At 41.2% G+C, this 15,263-nt stretch overlaps 1 protein-coding gene across 1 annotated transcript in view; it reads right to left on the bottom strand.

Moving 5' to 3' along the window:
- NHSL1 (NHS like 1) overlaps positions 1-13,543 on the bottom strand; it is a 128,319-nt gene extending 114,776 nt beyond the window's left edge. Inside the window, exon 1 of the mRNA XM_065889101.1 lies at positions 13,342-13,543. Within this exon, the coding sequence (XP_065745173.1) occupies positions 13,342-13,543 (202 nt within the window). The remainder of the gene's footprint in view (positions 1-13,341) is intronic.
- Positions 13,544-15,263: the final 1,720 nt, after the last annotated feature.

The raw sequence follows: 15,263 nt of genomic DNA, 5'->3' as shown, positions 1-15,263 counted from the left end.
TGTTTTAGAATTCTGAACTGTGAATGAAGCGAGCTTCTGTTATACAGAAATACAAATAATAAAAGACATCTTCCTCTAAGGTTTTATATAAGCTAACGTGTAGTCCATATGAACACAATTTAGAAAAGCATCTCTTATCAGTCGTCAGTTTTTTACAATAACTGTGTTTCAAAGAAAATGCAGCTTTTCTTCCAGTTCAGACATAGGATCTCTGATACATACAGGCTAGAGTCCAACAATTTGAAAGTAAAGTTAAATGGACTGAACTTCTCAACTAATTTTCCTCTATGGGGGACGGACAACAGGCCAGTAAGCATAATGACAGAGAAATCTCCAGACTAGGGCAGATATTCGTCAGACACTGCTATTCATGAGCTTTCCCTTGGGCCGGGGAGCAGGTGCAAGTAACGCACGGAGTGCATTAGCAGGCTCTGCACAGCTGTGCTCCAGCAGGGAGCAAGGTCCATGCTGGAAATCGCTCAGTCTTGCCTGCGAGTTTTCAAGCATTTCCCCTTATCCGCCAGCATGGCCCTGGGCTGGGGGGCACAGAGGGAAACCTAGAAGAGGGCTTACTACGGTGAGTGAATGCTCAGGTGCTCAACAGCGTTGCTCAGTTCTCAGACCGGGTGGTTTTTCTGAGATGCACCAGTAATCTGCATTCCATCTCAAGATACTTCTGGTGTTTGAGGCCTTCCTACAACAGTAATATGATGATGGACTAGCTGCAGAAACTCCATGACGCTTTGTGAGGGAGCTATCTGGAACACAGCATAATAAAACCCTACCACCAGAAGTGAAGTCTTCTGAAAGCATTATTTGGCCAGTCAAAGGCTGTGACCTAATAGGTAGTGATAAAAATCAATTTAGTAGGTCGGGACTGACGTCTTCTGTCTAATAAAATATAACAGAATAAAACAGAAGAGAAAAGAGAGGGTATCACATGTAGCCATGCAATAAAGGTAAGTAGTTTCACAAAGCTTTTGTTTCATTGTATATAGATGCAAACGTGTGTATGTATGTATGTATGTGAATTATGTGTGTGTTTATATGCATTGTATAGACTAGGAACAAAAGTAACGTGTACTTGTTACTCTGGACACAGGCAAAACTTCTGAAAGTCATTGACTTAAACAACTATAATTAAACTCCTTGGGCATTGAAAAACTCAACATTCACATCATAGATCTACTACAGAAGGTTCTTTCTCCCATTCCAAGCAAACATTTATTGGAGAGAAACTTAGCTTAACTTTCTCAGAAACTGGAGGAAACTTTAGCGATTGTGCTTTTGTTCAGACCTTTATTAGTTGGAATTGAAACATAACCTTTTAGATTTCTCAACTCAGTTACATAACTCTCCCCTAGTTACAATGACAGGAGCACACAGATCCACGGGACAAACTAATGCATACCCCAGTGTGTGGGAAGTAACCAAGGTCTGATGGTCCAAAGGAACACTGAAGGAGAGCAATCCCAAACTCTCCAGGTTCCTAAAGCACACAAGAACATCCCAAATGCAACAAGCTGTCTCAAAAATTGCTTACAAATCAAACAGAACCGGGGTCCTTAGAATAGAACAACATTCAGACATTCATACTTAAGGACAAAGAATTGGACGTGGAAAGGTAGCAAGGAAAGAAAGGACTTAAATAATCTTTTCATAGTTGGAATACAGTGTGTTGATTAACTCTGGAATAAAATTACTTTAAGGTGAAAATCAAAGTTCTTTTTCCAGGAAGTCAAAGCACTCCAGGTACTTTCCATTAGTGAAAAAAAAGTATGTAAATAAATAACCACCAGTCAAGATGACCAGAGCAACGAATCCAACAACTGCCCACCAGGGTAAACTCAAACTGACTTCCATATTCTTTGCAAAAGAATCCCCAGCCACTCAAGACTGAAGCAATACACACCTGTGTCCAGGTAGGAATTCCAGCGTATCTCAAAATGTAATCCGGAAACACCAGATACCCAGCTTCTACTTTAGCTGAGGCGCTTCTAGTTACAAAGTGAAAGCGAACCTTCAGGAATAGAGGCAAAGGAATTGTAACAACAATAAAATATATTTATTCTTTCTCTTTTCAAAGTTTACTAAAAAAACCCCAAAAACCAAGTGATACAGTTTACTGAAATCTCAACTGCTTGTGGCTTTTACTTATTTATAACTGGGCTTCCCTTACAGAAAGATAAATATACATTAAACTCTAATCTGACAATTCACTTGCACCACTGAAATTATATTAACCAGTGAACAGATTAGCCTTTATCCTTACTCCACACTTCTTTCAACCATGTACAGAAACTTTATTAAGCTATGCCTTAAAAGCAAGCAAACCTTAACTATTACAAGCGCACAATTAGTCCTGCAAGGGGCATATGCAGAAACGTGTCAGAGTCCCAGTAGACTACTATTATTTTATTGATTTAGAAGATGGGATCAGAAAAGTGTTCGCAAAAAGAAGGCAGAATAGAGATGTATGGAGACTCATTATCTCTTCTCTCCTTATATCTTTATCCTCCCTTCTTCACTCCTATCTATTGCCACCTTCTTCCATTCATTACTGCCCCCAACACAGCCTTTTCTGAAAATAGGAGGGCATGAAAATGGCAGGATAGAGTCACTCTTCATTCCACCAGCCTTAACGAATGCCTGCTGTAGGGAAGGCTGTGTGTCAGGTCACTCAAGGTCACTCACAAGCCAAGCCATTTTCACGTTGAATCTAGGAGAGGCTCACTCTTCCAAATGGCTTTCTCAAGGTGTTGCTTTATATCAAGTCTACAAGGCAACAGTAGCTCTCAAAATCCAAGAATCCACAACCCACACCCAGATCCTGGGAATAAGACTAAGTAAAGGGTGGTATTGAGGGAGGGAACTAACTGAGAACTCCTGCTAACAAATGCCCCTAGGGAGATGGTCTCAGACACCTGCTTCCTGGGCAAGCGCTCACCATGTATTGTACACGTATAAATGGCCAAAATGTGATGCACCCAGCATAGTGATGGGTTCTAGCAAGAACTAAATAAATAGCTGTTGATCTAATGTCTCTGCTGACTAGTCGCTCATCAAATGCCAGCTATAAATGACAAGAGAACACCTTGCAATGCTGCATTTGATGGTACAGAGAAGTTCAGTAAAGGCTGAAGCGTGGCAGACCGCAGAGACACCACTGCAACCAGCTTCTGGCTCCCCCAGCCTCACACAACACACATCTGTGTCTAGAAACAATGCATACGTTGATTACATGTAAGTTTTCCAATCGCATTTATCATCACAGTGATCACCATAAATATCACCTTTAATTAGGAAGATTAGAAATACAAGGTGTAACTACCCACATTTCATAAAGCTAGAAAAGTGTAACTATGCCTTTGAAAATCACAGATACTGTTGCTACACTAACAAGTAATTATTAAAACCTATGACTGGGCTTCCCTGGTGGCGCAGTGGTTGACAGTTCGCCTGCCGATGCATGGGACACGGGTTCGTGCCCCAGTCCAGGAAGATCCCACATGCCGCAGAGCGGCTGGGCTCGTGAGCCATGGCCGCTGAGCCTGCGCGTCCAGAGCCTGTGCTCCGCAGCGGGAGAGGCCACAACAGTGAGAGGCTCGCGTACCGGAAAAAAAAAAAAAAAAAACTATTACTTACCTTAACAAAAAGGGCTTAACATGGAAATCTGTGGTTCCGTAACTGCTTTCCTCATGTGCCTACATAATCGCTTCGACCAGCACTCCTTTTTAAATTTTTAAAAATTTATTATTTATTTATTTATTTATTTATGGCTGTGTTGGGTCTTCGTTTCTGTGCGAGGGCTTTCTCTAGTTGCGGCAAGCGAGGGCCACTCTTCATCGCAGTGCGCGGGCCTCTCACTATCACGGCCTCTCTTGTTGGTGGAGCACAGGCTCCAGACGCGCAGGCTCAGTAGTTGTGGCTCACGGGCCTAGTTGCTCCACGGCATATGGGATCTTCCCAGACCAGGGCTCGAACCCGTGTCCCCTGCATTAGCAGGCAGATTCTCAACCACTGCGCCACCAGGGAAGCCCCGACCAGCACTTTTGCCTCTTTTCAACCTCTACAGCCCCTATATGGCAGGATTCTAGTTCCAAACGCTCCAATCCATTCTGCACGCCCAAACCAGAGCAATTTCCTCCAGCACTGCTTATCACGTGTTCACACAACTAGTATTTACTCACTATCTGTAAAGTACAAGACACTGGATAAGACACAGGCTAGACTTAAAAGGGCTTCAAATAAGCACATACCCAAATAGTCTCAAAGCAGAGCATTTGCCCTGAAAACAGAAGCTAACGAGTCAAAGACCCCAAAATGCCCTAAGTGCTTTCAATGCCATTTCTCTTTCTGAAGAATTATGCTTGGTTCCCTGTCTCACCACATATAAGTTTCTCTGCCCAGTTTTCAGTTCTCCCTAATGATCTAATCCTTCCTTATCAAACCAACTATTATTTTTATTGACTACTTATGGTATCCAGACAGTACTTATTAAATGAGTTCATTCATGTACTGTGTCATTAAGAGTGTCGAGCCATGGCAAGCACCCATTAAATGTTAGCTATTGTTAATACTTAAGGGGGGCGGGGGCTTGATTGATTTAGACACAGCTTTCAATTTAGTATTTTAATCATTTCAGGATTTGACATAAAAACTGAGGTATAAATTACTTGAAAATTATGTAAAGAAAGTGATAGCTTCCATTTGGGTTGCCTAGGTTACACAAGTAGTTTAAAAGCAATTACTTCTATACTGAAAATTCTGAGATTAGTATATATATATTCTATACCAGGATAAAGACATCTTTTCACTCAACTATTGATAGTGAAGGGATTGCCAACCCAGGGGCAGTACCATTAAATACAACCAGATTCAATCTGTAGGCTGATACAGTATCTATAAAACACACACTCATGTTTATTATTCAGTAAACAAGCTGTACCTGCTACCCATATGTATGATGTATAGGTATTATCCTATTTTACAGAAATGAAAACTAGAGCTTAAACAGATCATGTGATTTGTTTCAGGTCACACAATTAGTGAGTGACAGAAGCAAAACATCCAGATTTCCTGACCTCGTGGTCTTTGCACCATTCATTCCCTTCCAATGAAAATTTACTGAACACTTACTATGGGCCAGGCCTGGGGAAACACTGGTTGTCAAAACAAATCCAAAAAATCACTCCTGTCTTAGAGGTTAAATTCTAGTTTGAGGAGACAGGCAGTACTGAAAATAAATACAAAAAGTATATAGTATATTAGATGGTGGAAAGCGTTTCAGAGTAAAACAGAGATATGGATAGAAGGGTCAGGATGAAGATGTGGCAATTTTATTATTATTATTTTTGGCTTTTTTGCAGGTGGAAATCCACTTGGAACTTTATTAAGGTCTCAAGCTACTTGTATATATGCTTTTTAAATCTTTGCTTCCCTTCATTTCTTTCTCTTAGATATCTGTTTTATAAGGAAACATTTTGTGTTTTCTTAGTCTGATAAATATTTATTGACCATCTAATATATTCTGTTCTAAGCACTGTAAAATGTCCAGGTAGCACAAAGGCAAAAAAGGCAAATTATCTTCCCGTAGGGTTTCAGAATTCAATGGGGGACACTAACATTGATATGCCCATGTGATAAGAGATGTCAGCAGAAGTTGTGCCAGATGGAGTCATGGCTTACACTACGGTAGGTCTGGGAGAACATATATGTTTATTTGGAAACATAAGTGCTAAGTCTATCATCAAGTGACGGCAGCGAAGACTGCTTAGATCACGCATGCCTTTCTATTTGCTGATAAGTAGTGACAAACATTACCTTGGAATAGGAAAATTATTCACATCGGTAAATACTTAAAGCTTGGCTTCATGAAAAGATCAACTTCCTACAGGCAGCTCGGTGCAGAGCTGCTGGCATTAAGCAATCCCAGAGCAGGTGCATCCAAGTTCAGACTCTGGTGTCCCCGCTTAGACTATATCCCCATCATCCACAAGGCAGAGCACCAAAGGAAAGGAATGCAGCTGCAGAGGGCAAGATGCTTCCCTTGGAGTCTAGCCTCATGGTGGAACCAGTGCTACTGAGCCAATCACTGTTCCACAGGATGGCACGGGAAATGAGGAGACCATACATGTGCCAACTCTCTGAAGATGTGGCAATTTTAAATAAGGTCCCTGATGATTTTTGAGCGAAAACCTGGCCAAAGTGAGAGAGGGAAAGAGAGAATTGTGTGCACAGCTGGGATTCTAAGCGGAGGGCAAGGTCAAGCTGTACCGCGTATTCTCACAGCGGCAAGGAGCCTGGTCTGACTTACTGGAGAGTGAAGGGAAAGCACAGGTGATGAGGCTGGGGAAGCAATGGGGTGAGGGAGGCCGATCACATAGGGCCTCAAAGAACATTGTAAAGACGTTATTAAACTGTCTGAGAAGGGTTTTAAGCAGTGAAGTTACACGGCTCGACCTATGTTTGATGTTTTACAGGGTTGCTGAGGCTGCTGTGTTAAGACTGCCCGGCTTGGGGTGAGGGAGAACAAGAGTGAAAGCAGGAAAACCGGTTAAGAAAAGATTGCGAGAGCGCCGAGCTGCCTCTCCCTATCAGGCATGGCATCGTCCAACCCACACCTCATCCCTCTTCACTAAGTCAACTTTACTCATGGTCAAAACAGCCAGGATCAAACGCTTGTACAAAGTGTTTCATACGTACACGGTTTGCGTGGAGCAACAGGAAACAGCAGACTGCCACCAAATTTATGTTCCCACAAACTGCACCCTCTCTTTTGTTACACTCAGAAAAGTCCAGAGTCAGGAGCACTTGTAAGATTATATTCACCAGTATAATCGACAAAGTAAGCATGCAGTGCTACCTATAACCCACCATGCTGTAAGCAAATTCAGAGAGTACTGTTTGGCACGTGGGCCTGGGCAAACAGCACTATTAACAGTGTCCCAGGTGGGTTACGTTCACCCAGTCAGCATCCCTTTATTGGGTACTTAGCCTTGGGGATAAAAAAGGTAAGGAAGACTTGGTCTCTGTCCTAAAAGAACTCACAGTCTAGCTCAGGTCACAGACGAGTAAACAAATAAGTACAACCTGGTGTGTGATAGACGCAATTACAAAGGTATGCAGGGGGTCAGGAGTAACACAGAGAAGGGAGAAATCAGCTCTACCCTCTGGGAATCAGGGAGGACTTCACAGTTTTAAAGCAGGAAGTAACAGGCAGAGGAGGAGACTGGAGCATCTGACTCATGGAATGGGAGATGAAAGTTCTGGAGCTGTGAAAGAGCCATGGGTCTGTTTGCTATTTCTGGAGTTAAATGGGAGAGGGGACAGGCAGGCGTCAGATGGAGGAGGATCTCCTGCTATGTTAAATGATAAGGACTTCATTCCACGCACACTGGGAGCCACAGAAGAATGACCCCATTAGACAGTAGTCCCCCTTTATCCACAAGGGATACGTTCCAAGACCCCCAGTGCGTGTCTGAAACTGAGGATAGTACCGAATCCTACGTACGCTGTTTTTTCCTATACATACCTATGGTAAAGTTTAATTTATAAATGAGGCACAATAAGAGATTAGCAGCAATAACCAATAATAAAATAGAACAGTTTGACAATATACTGTAATAAAAGTTATGTGGATATGGCCTCTCTCTTACCTTCAGAATATCTTATTGTACAAATTTAATGTCTTTTCCATCTTAAGTAAGCACTTACAACACACTGTGGCTGTAACTTTTGCAGTTTGAGGTGCAACAGCAAAACTCGCACGAATTTCTTTTTCCTTCCTCATAATTTCACAGACAGAAGATTCCTTCTTACCGTAGATCTTAGCAACCTCAGCCTATGATTTTTTTTTTTCCTATCCTTACGTTGAGAAGTTCAGCTTTTCACTTAAAGGAAGCACTTTATGGCTTCTCTTTGACTTATCTGAATTATCAACATCATTCTTGCACTTTGGGGCTGTTATTAAGTATAATGAGGGTGACTAGAACACAAGCACTGCGATACCATGATACCACACCAGTCGATCTGATAACCTAGATGAGACAGCTATTAAGTGGCTAACAGGCGGGATACCCTGAGCAAAAGGATGATTCATGTCTCTGGCAGGACAGGGTAGGATGTTGGTAGACTTCATCATGCTATTCAGAATGACGTGCAATTTAAAACGTATGAATTTTTAAAACTGGAATTTTCCTTTAATATTTTCGGGTTACAGTTGACCACGGGTAACTGAAACCGTAGAAAGTGGAACCGTGGATAAGGGGGGACTATGGTATTTGTATTTTAGGAAGATTACTCTGTTTACAGTGTAGACTCAAGAATAGCTCAAAGGTGGCAAGAGTGAAGATAACAAGAGTAGAAGACCGTTCAGAAGGCCAGGTAAGAGCTGATGAGGGCCTGGACCACAGTAAGGATGGACAGATGGCTGCAGACACAACAGGTCTTGAGGTAAAACTCATAAGATTGGAGCTACCTGAAGTATTTGATAGGAAATACTGTGGTAAAAACAAAACACACACACACACATCATTCAATTTGATAGAAAATGATAGATAAACCCCAAACCCCTGAAATTACATGAAAATATAACACTTTCTATGACTAATATTGATACATAATTATATAAATATAATATGAATTGTAAGAGACATAAAAATTAACCCTAATTAATGTGTAGTGTCATTTTAAACTATTTTTAAAATAACTGTTTGAAAAGAACAATTTCAAAAAAGTTTTCAAAACCCAGTAAAGACATTTCCATGGAAAAGAACACAGGTTATATTAACTATACGCTAATTTGTAAATTAATTAATTGAATTTTTAAAAAGAAAGAAAAAGAACACAGGTTACTCACTTCCAAACCCAAGCTCTGACAATAAGTAACTCCCTTCATTACTCTATGATACTTCCAGTAATCTAAAAAAGTATCTAAGTCTCAAAACAAGCCCACAAACTTTTAAAAACAATAAAAGAAGGGTATTCGTTAAAGTATCATTTCAACAGAACTTCATCAACTTAATAACAAACAGGATCATTTTTGCAATAAAGCAAGGCAGCGAGACAACAGATTCCCAACTTCAAAAGAAAAAACAATCAAAGGTTAATAAAGGGCAGTCTCGATGAACCAGATTAAAATATTAAGTGGCACTCACTGTCTCACAGAATCACAACTTCAGTAGAAAGAAAGAAAACATTACATTCACTGCACTGAGAATATTATTCTTATCTCTTTTTATTAAGACACCAAGATAAACTCCATTGAGCTATTTTTCCAACATACATAGTGACCCTCAGGATAAATATTCCTTGTTTAATTTTACTATCAAATTTGGGGTTCTGCTTTGACAATATCTGCTAATATTTTTCAGGTTCTTTTAATGCCACGAAGGAAATGTTCTTAGATCTTATACTGTTAAGGATTTTATGATCAAAACTAAATTACAGGTATTTACACAGAAACAGGATCTTGACCTTGCTTTTGGTCTGCCATGCCATTTTCCTCCACTGTAGTATTTGAAGTCACTGCTAATCTAATTATGCACAAGGATTCTGTTTTCTGCAACTATTTTATTAGGGAGGACACTGGGATGAAATTATTTTAAATACAGCCAACTCCACACAATTGATTATCTAGTGTATGGATTATTCATTACCCTTGGTATCTAGTAAGGTCATTCTCTGGTCATTTTTGTCGTTCCTGGAAAGGGAGGGAACGGAAATCCAAATGATTCAAATTTGGTAATGTTGTTAATACACATGGCAATGTCCAGAAGAACAGAATGAAAGCATTTTTAAAATTGCAGCCTGGCATGTCAATTACCCAGTCTCTTGACCTGCCAATACCAGGATCATCAATCATGCCTCTGCCCAGCTGAACACGGAACTGGGGCTCCAACAAAACACGCTCTGCTCAATGAGAGGATACGCCATTATTATTCCTCCTCTTTTGGTTTTAATTGACAAGAGAAGAGTAAGTAAGCAAGACAGGGGAAGCACAGAATAACTACTACTGGTCATTAGTTTCCCTTGAGAACCTTCCACAGTGCTGGAAACAAAGCAGGAGCTCATTAAATATTGTTGAAATCAATGCACAGCCAGAAGACCATGCAAAACATGGAAATGCTCCATATAAAGTACCTTCTCATCTAAGCCACTCACTTGACACTTTTTCACAATTATCCTGCATTTTCTCTTTAATTCTCCCTTAAATGCCTTATCTGCTTCTCCACTGAAGTATGAACTCCATGACTTCAGGGCCTGTGTGCTACATTTCTCTGTATCCCACACGTGGTACTCAATGAGAATTCCTCCTAAATAGTCTCACAACTCCACGTGAAAAGCAACATACGGTCTCATCTACAACTGACTTCTACTTTTTGACTACACAGGCATCTAGCAAAACAGCTCGTGATTCACTAAATGTAACATTCAAAAGGACAGTGATTCACACCCTTGATTTTTATGGCTAATTAAGTCGAAACATCATCTGCTGTTAGAGTGGGTCACATCACACGAAGAATATAAGGACGGGTCACTGCTGTTACTCAATTCATTTTTACCTTCCAGAGTACAAATGTCAACGCAAGAGAGTTTTGAAACTTGCCATGTGCTAGAACAAGAGAAAGCACACAGGTCCTTACTTGTGATTGCTTTGGACACATAAATACGTATCTTCTAGTTACTTTTTAGGCTCAGGAATTTTATCCTTAGCTTCTCGAGTATAAGCGGTACCTACACTGATAGTAGGGATTCAGGGGGCTAACTGTGCAAAGCAATGTGACCTGGAGATGTAGGCAGGGAGCAGGGCAAGCACTCCGGCCTTGCAGCAGCTGCTGGATGGGAGGGAGAAAGTCTGTAGAACCGGACACCTCATCAGACAGAGATCCCTTGGGGGTGGGGTGGGGTGCGGCGGGTAGAGGGAAGAACACAGACAGGACCACTGACACAAGGCTGACTTGTTAAGCTACACTGCCCTACTTCTGGCTGTCACTGCTTGATGGCAGTATATGTATGCATGGGAGAAGAAGGGCGAGCAGGCTTTTAGAAACCTGTGTATATCAAAAAATGTGAATATAAGGTCAGGGGTTTAGGGAGCAGGCTGAAAGGAAAGTGGATTTGGATGCCTGAGAAAGATGCTACACAATCCCCATAGACCAATATGTCTTCGATGCATATTTATTTGCAAACAAATCCTAATATGGCCATTGGGCATTCTTAGCACTGACTGATAATCCTTGTTAGACTTTTAGCAAATTTATCTGATGCTCCAAAAAAAAAAAATGAAACGAAACTCCAATCCTGTATAACTTTTCTGAAAGATTTTCCCTCTTTTGATCTGTAAGCGTAAACAAATGTCACTCTGTATTTCTCCAAAGGCAAGAATTATGTGGAATAAAGATCAACTGTTATAATGCCCCTGAGGCAACATGTCAAAGTTGGGAGCCAATTTTCTTTTGCAAGTCAAATATGAAAAAAGAATCTAAGACCACGAATTCTGATCTATAGGCAGCTTTTTAAGGACTTTCCCCTAACCGCACATGTCAAAAGTGATAATATCATCCATGTCCAACTATTTCTAAGGACCATACAAATTTACACACTGTATTATACCACCATTTATCTTCAGGAGGCTACTGTATCCCCTATTACTGTAAGGGATAAAGGGCACAATCTTTTGTATTGTTACATAAACAAGTCCTCCCTCTACAAATCGCCCCTGGTCTTTACAATGACTTCTTTATTTTTCACAAGTCAAGTGTACAGTATTTGCTTCATTTCCCAACTAAAAGTAATCCATGCAAATTCACAGTCTCTTTCCCTTTAGCCTTAATTTAGATGGCGCATCTATGATGGAAATCCTAAAGCCGCGCGCTCACATGTACACAATCTTTAACAGAAACTTGACAGCAGCTGATTTAAAACAAAACAAGCCATAAAAAAGCAACCCCTGGCAAAGGCCAAAGGAATTAAAACTACACCCTCTCGCGACCACAGTACTACTGTATCCACCCTTTGAACATTACAACCCACCCATTTACCAAAACCACAGCTTATTCCTGATTTAGAAAAGTAAAGTTCGTGGACTTACGAAACTACACAACTCCAGCCAGAAAGCACAAATGGCTTTTCTACGCCTGGCAATTATACAGCATCTGAACTAAAAACCTGTGTATTTCGGCTCAGTATCAGCAGACCACTGTGGACCCCCTTCTTGACATAATAAACAACTGACATCTTCAAAGAGCATTAACTAGTCCCTCTTGTGCCACAGTTTAACAGACAAGAGCAAATGGCTTAACCCACATTATCCATGAAGAAGGGTGCGTTTAATTCTCAGTCCATGGAATATAATTACTGTCCCCATAAGCACAGATTTAACTTAGCTCTCTCACGTTTCAGCAGTTTTATTTCCCCAAAGAAGGGGGAGGACAGGTCCCTGAAAGGTTTTAGTGAGGCTTCTCTTGGCACGGGAAGAATGTGATAAATAGGGAAAATACAAGCATGCGGAATGTCTGGACGAGGTTCCTTTGTAAACCTTAAATAGTGCTCCCCCACTAGGCTGTGACACGGCTCTGAATGGAGAAACCATTTTAGAGCCTAACAATTCAGTCTCTCCAGTAAACATTCTAAAAGGAAGACCTCAGAAATTCTAAATATAAAACAGGGGTGTGTTTAAGAAATATTGAAATATTTCCCTCTTTTCCGCCAGGACTGCTATATTTCTTCACCTTGAAGAAGACAAAACATGCTAAACCTGAGAGCAGAGACCAGCAATGGTCTGAAAAGGAACTTGAAAGAAATCCAAAAACTCCTTCTGGCCAGGATATCACACTTCGTGTGTTCATTTCCTCGATGTCACCCCAACACCTGTTTAATTCAAGCGTTTGTGTAATTCATCAGTCTTCTTAAAGAAATATGCAAAAAGTTTATCCACGATTCCCAAAGTTTTCTTAGTGCGCTGTTTCAGAAAAGAGCTCCATGTCCTAACTTTCAATTGTTGTAAAGAGCAGACGATTCCTCCCAGGATGTAGTTTACCACTGAACTTTGCACAAGTCACATGAGCGTGCGGATATGATTTGGGGGTGGGGGGCAGTGCGGAGGACACATAACAGCTATTTTATCCTTCTTAGAAGGACACAATCTCAGGTTGAATCTAATTGAAGGAGCATTTTTATTTTAGACATGCAAACAAATGACTGACACTGAATTCCAATACAAAAACACACAAAAACTCCTAACGGGGCCAAGAATCGTGAACAGAATTCAGTGATAGAAACCAAGAATTCTAGATAGCAAACTCCTAAAAATATTTAAATAGAAAAAAGTCAAGTCACCTTTTCTGGGCTGGATTCTGTAGGTCCAGTTTTCATCATCCGCTTCCACCTGCTGCCCACAAACTGAGAGCTCTCCATCACTGCGAAACAGCCTCTTTGTCTGCCTGGGCAAGGAGGAGAAATTTATCCAACTCACAGCACGTGAGAGGGAACCTGGGTTTGACTTGAGTCTGAAGGGACCTGAAGAGCCTTCCTTTTTCATCTTCTTTCACATCAAAATCAACTATAGACAAAGGACAGTCCAGCCAACAAAAAGCTTGTTTTTAAAAATCGTTCCAGGTCCTTTCAATGAAACTGCTCCTTCCTACTTGTTCAGACAATCCTGAGAGTCAGGCAGGGCATTCTGCAGAAAGATTGCTTCTATGTCACCCAATTATAAAGAAAAGAAAAATGAGAGATTAAGAAACAAAAAAAAAAAATTTTTTTTTTTTACCCTAGCCACATTGTGGTACCTGGTCTCTAGATCAGGACCATTCACAGTCCCTACCTTGCCCCCAGAAAATATGAAAATAAAAATAACTAGAAGTATAATTTTAAAAATGAAGCAGGGTGTTCATTTCAGGGACGCTTGTCAGGACTTGGTGAAGAACAAGACCAAGGCACTCCGACTCTTTGGTGTGTACCTAGCATCCCATACTGTAATCCTACTCCTCTCCCAGGCATCTTTCCCCACAAGGGCAGAAAGCCAGCCGTCTGCTGCAGACAGAAAGAACTCCTCAGGCTGGAAAGAAAGATTCAGTGCCAACCCAGGCGCCTAGTTTAAAGTTCAGCCACACAGGTGACTTGGGAGAAATCAAAGAGTTCAGCTCACTTGCCCTCTTTCCTGTCTGTGAAGCACTCAGGAGCAACAGGACTCCACAAACAATAAAACGGGCTGTGTGGCTACTGCTTGGATTACAGAGTAAGCGCTCCTATGAAAGGCGATAGGCTTTCCCAACACTGAAGCCACCTCATTGGAGACAAAAAACCCCGCCTCCCCGCTGCAGTCAATACTTCAAAGGCAGCTCAAACTTCTGAACTCCGGCAAAGCTACAGAAACGCATACACACTTCTGGACACTTTTTTTTTTTAAGCCAAAACTTAATTAATTATCGTCAGACCACATTGCTGGAAGTGGGATTTTGAGAAGGAGCTTTCAGAGATTATGTAGTTATATACACATCCAGCATTCCTAAGTGGATTTAGGAATGTCATCATCTAAGGAAATGTACTTCCAAAGGGAATAAAACTGACCCAGCTATTATGTCACTCCCAGCTTTCAGCGAAGGTGAAACGCAGCCGTTCTTGCACCTGTCATTGCCTCTCCTGTCTTCTACCAGCAGCAGGAGTCGGGGGCTGATGAGCCAGTTCTGCCTCCCCACCAGCAGCCCCTGGGGGTCATTCCTCTCTGGCTTTGAATGATCATCCTATCACAGAGAACCATAATCTGAGAGCTATGCTAGTAGCTTTTAGCTGTAGGCTCCAGCCCTTTGGAAACCCTTAATCAGGGCATGCAAAATATCTAGAGCCACATGTTGGAATGCATTTGGGTGCATCATTTCACCCAAGGCCAACATAATTCCATGGTCCTAGGGGTATAAAGAACTTCTGCAACTTTTCATCATAGAGACTTGGGTCAGTGTCCTCTCCCCAAAGTGTCATTCAGAATAAGGGCAAGTACAGAACTGGGTCCATCTCACTCTCCTGTACTCACTCTCCTGTAATAGCAAATATATTAAAGCTAACAAATTACAACAGAAAATAAACTTTGATTAAAAATAATAAAAGCAGGATTTTGCATCATACATCTACTGCAATTCACTGAGATTGTAAGAAAAAGGCTCTACACGCTTACCAGGACTGGGACGTTTATAGAAGAAAAACACAGAGCAGCTGCCAAGTGTTCCTTGGAGGGACAGCTCGTATTACCATGGAAACCATGA

Source organism: Phocoena phocoena, chromosome 12 (genome assembly GCF_963924675.1).
Source record: "Phocoena phocoena chromosome 12, mPhoPho1.1, whole genome shotgun sequence".
Classification (NCBI taxonomy): domain Eukaryota; kingdom Metazoa; phylum Chordata; class Mammalia; order Artiodactyla; family Phocoenidae; genus Phocoena; species Phocoena phocoena.
This window is presented reverse-complemented; position numbering and strand designations above follow the sequence as displayed.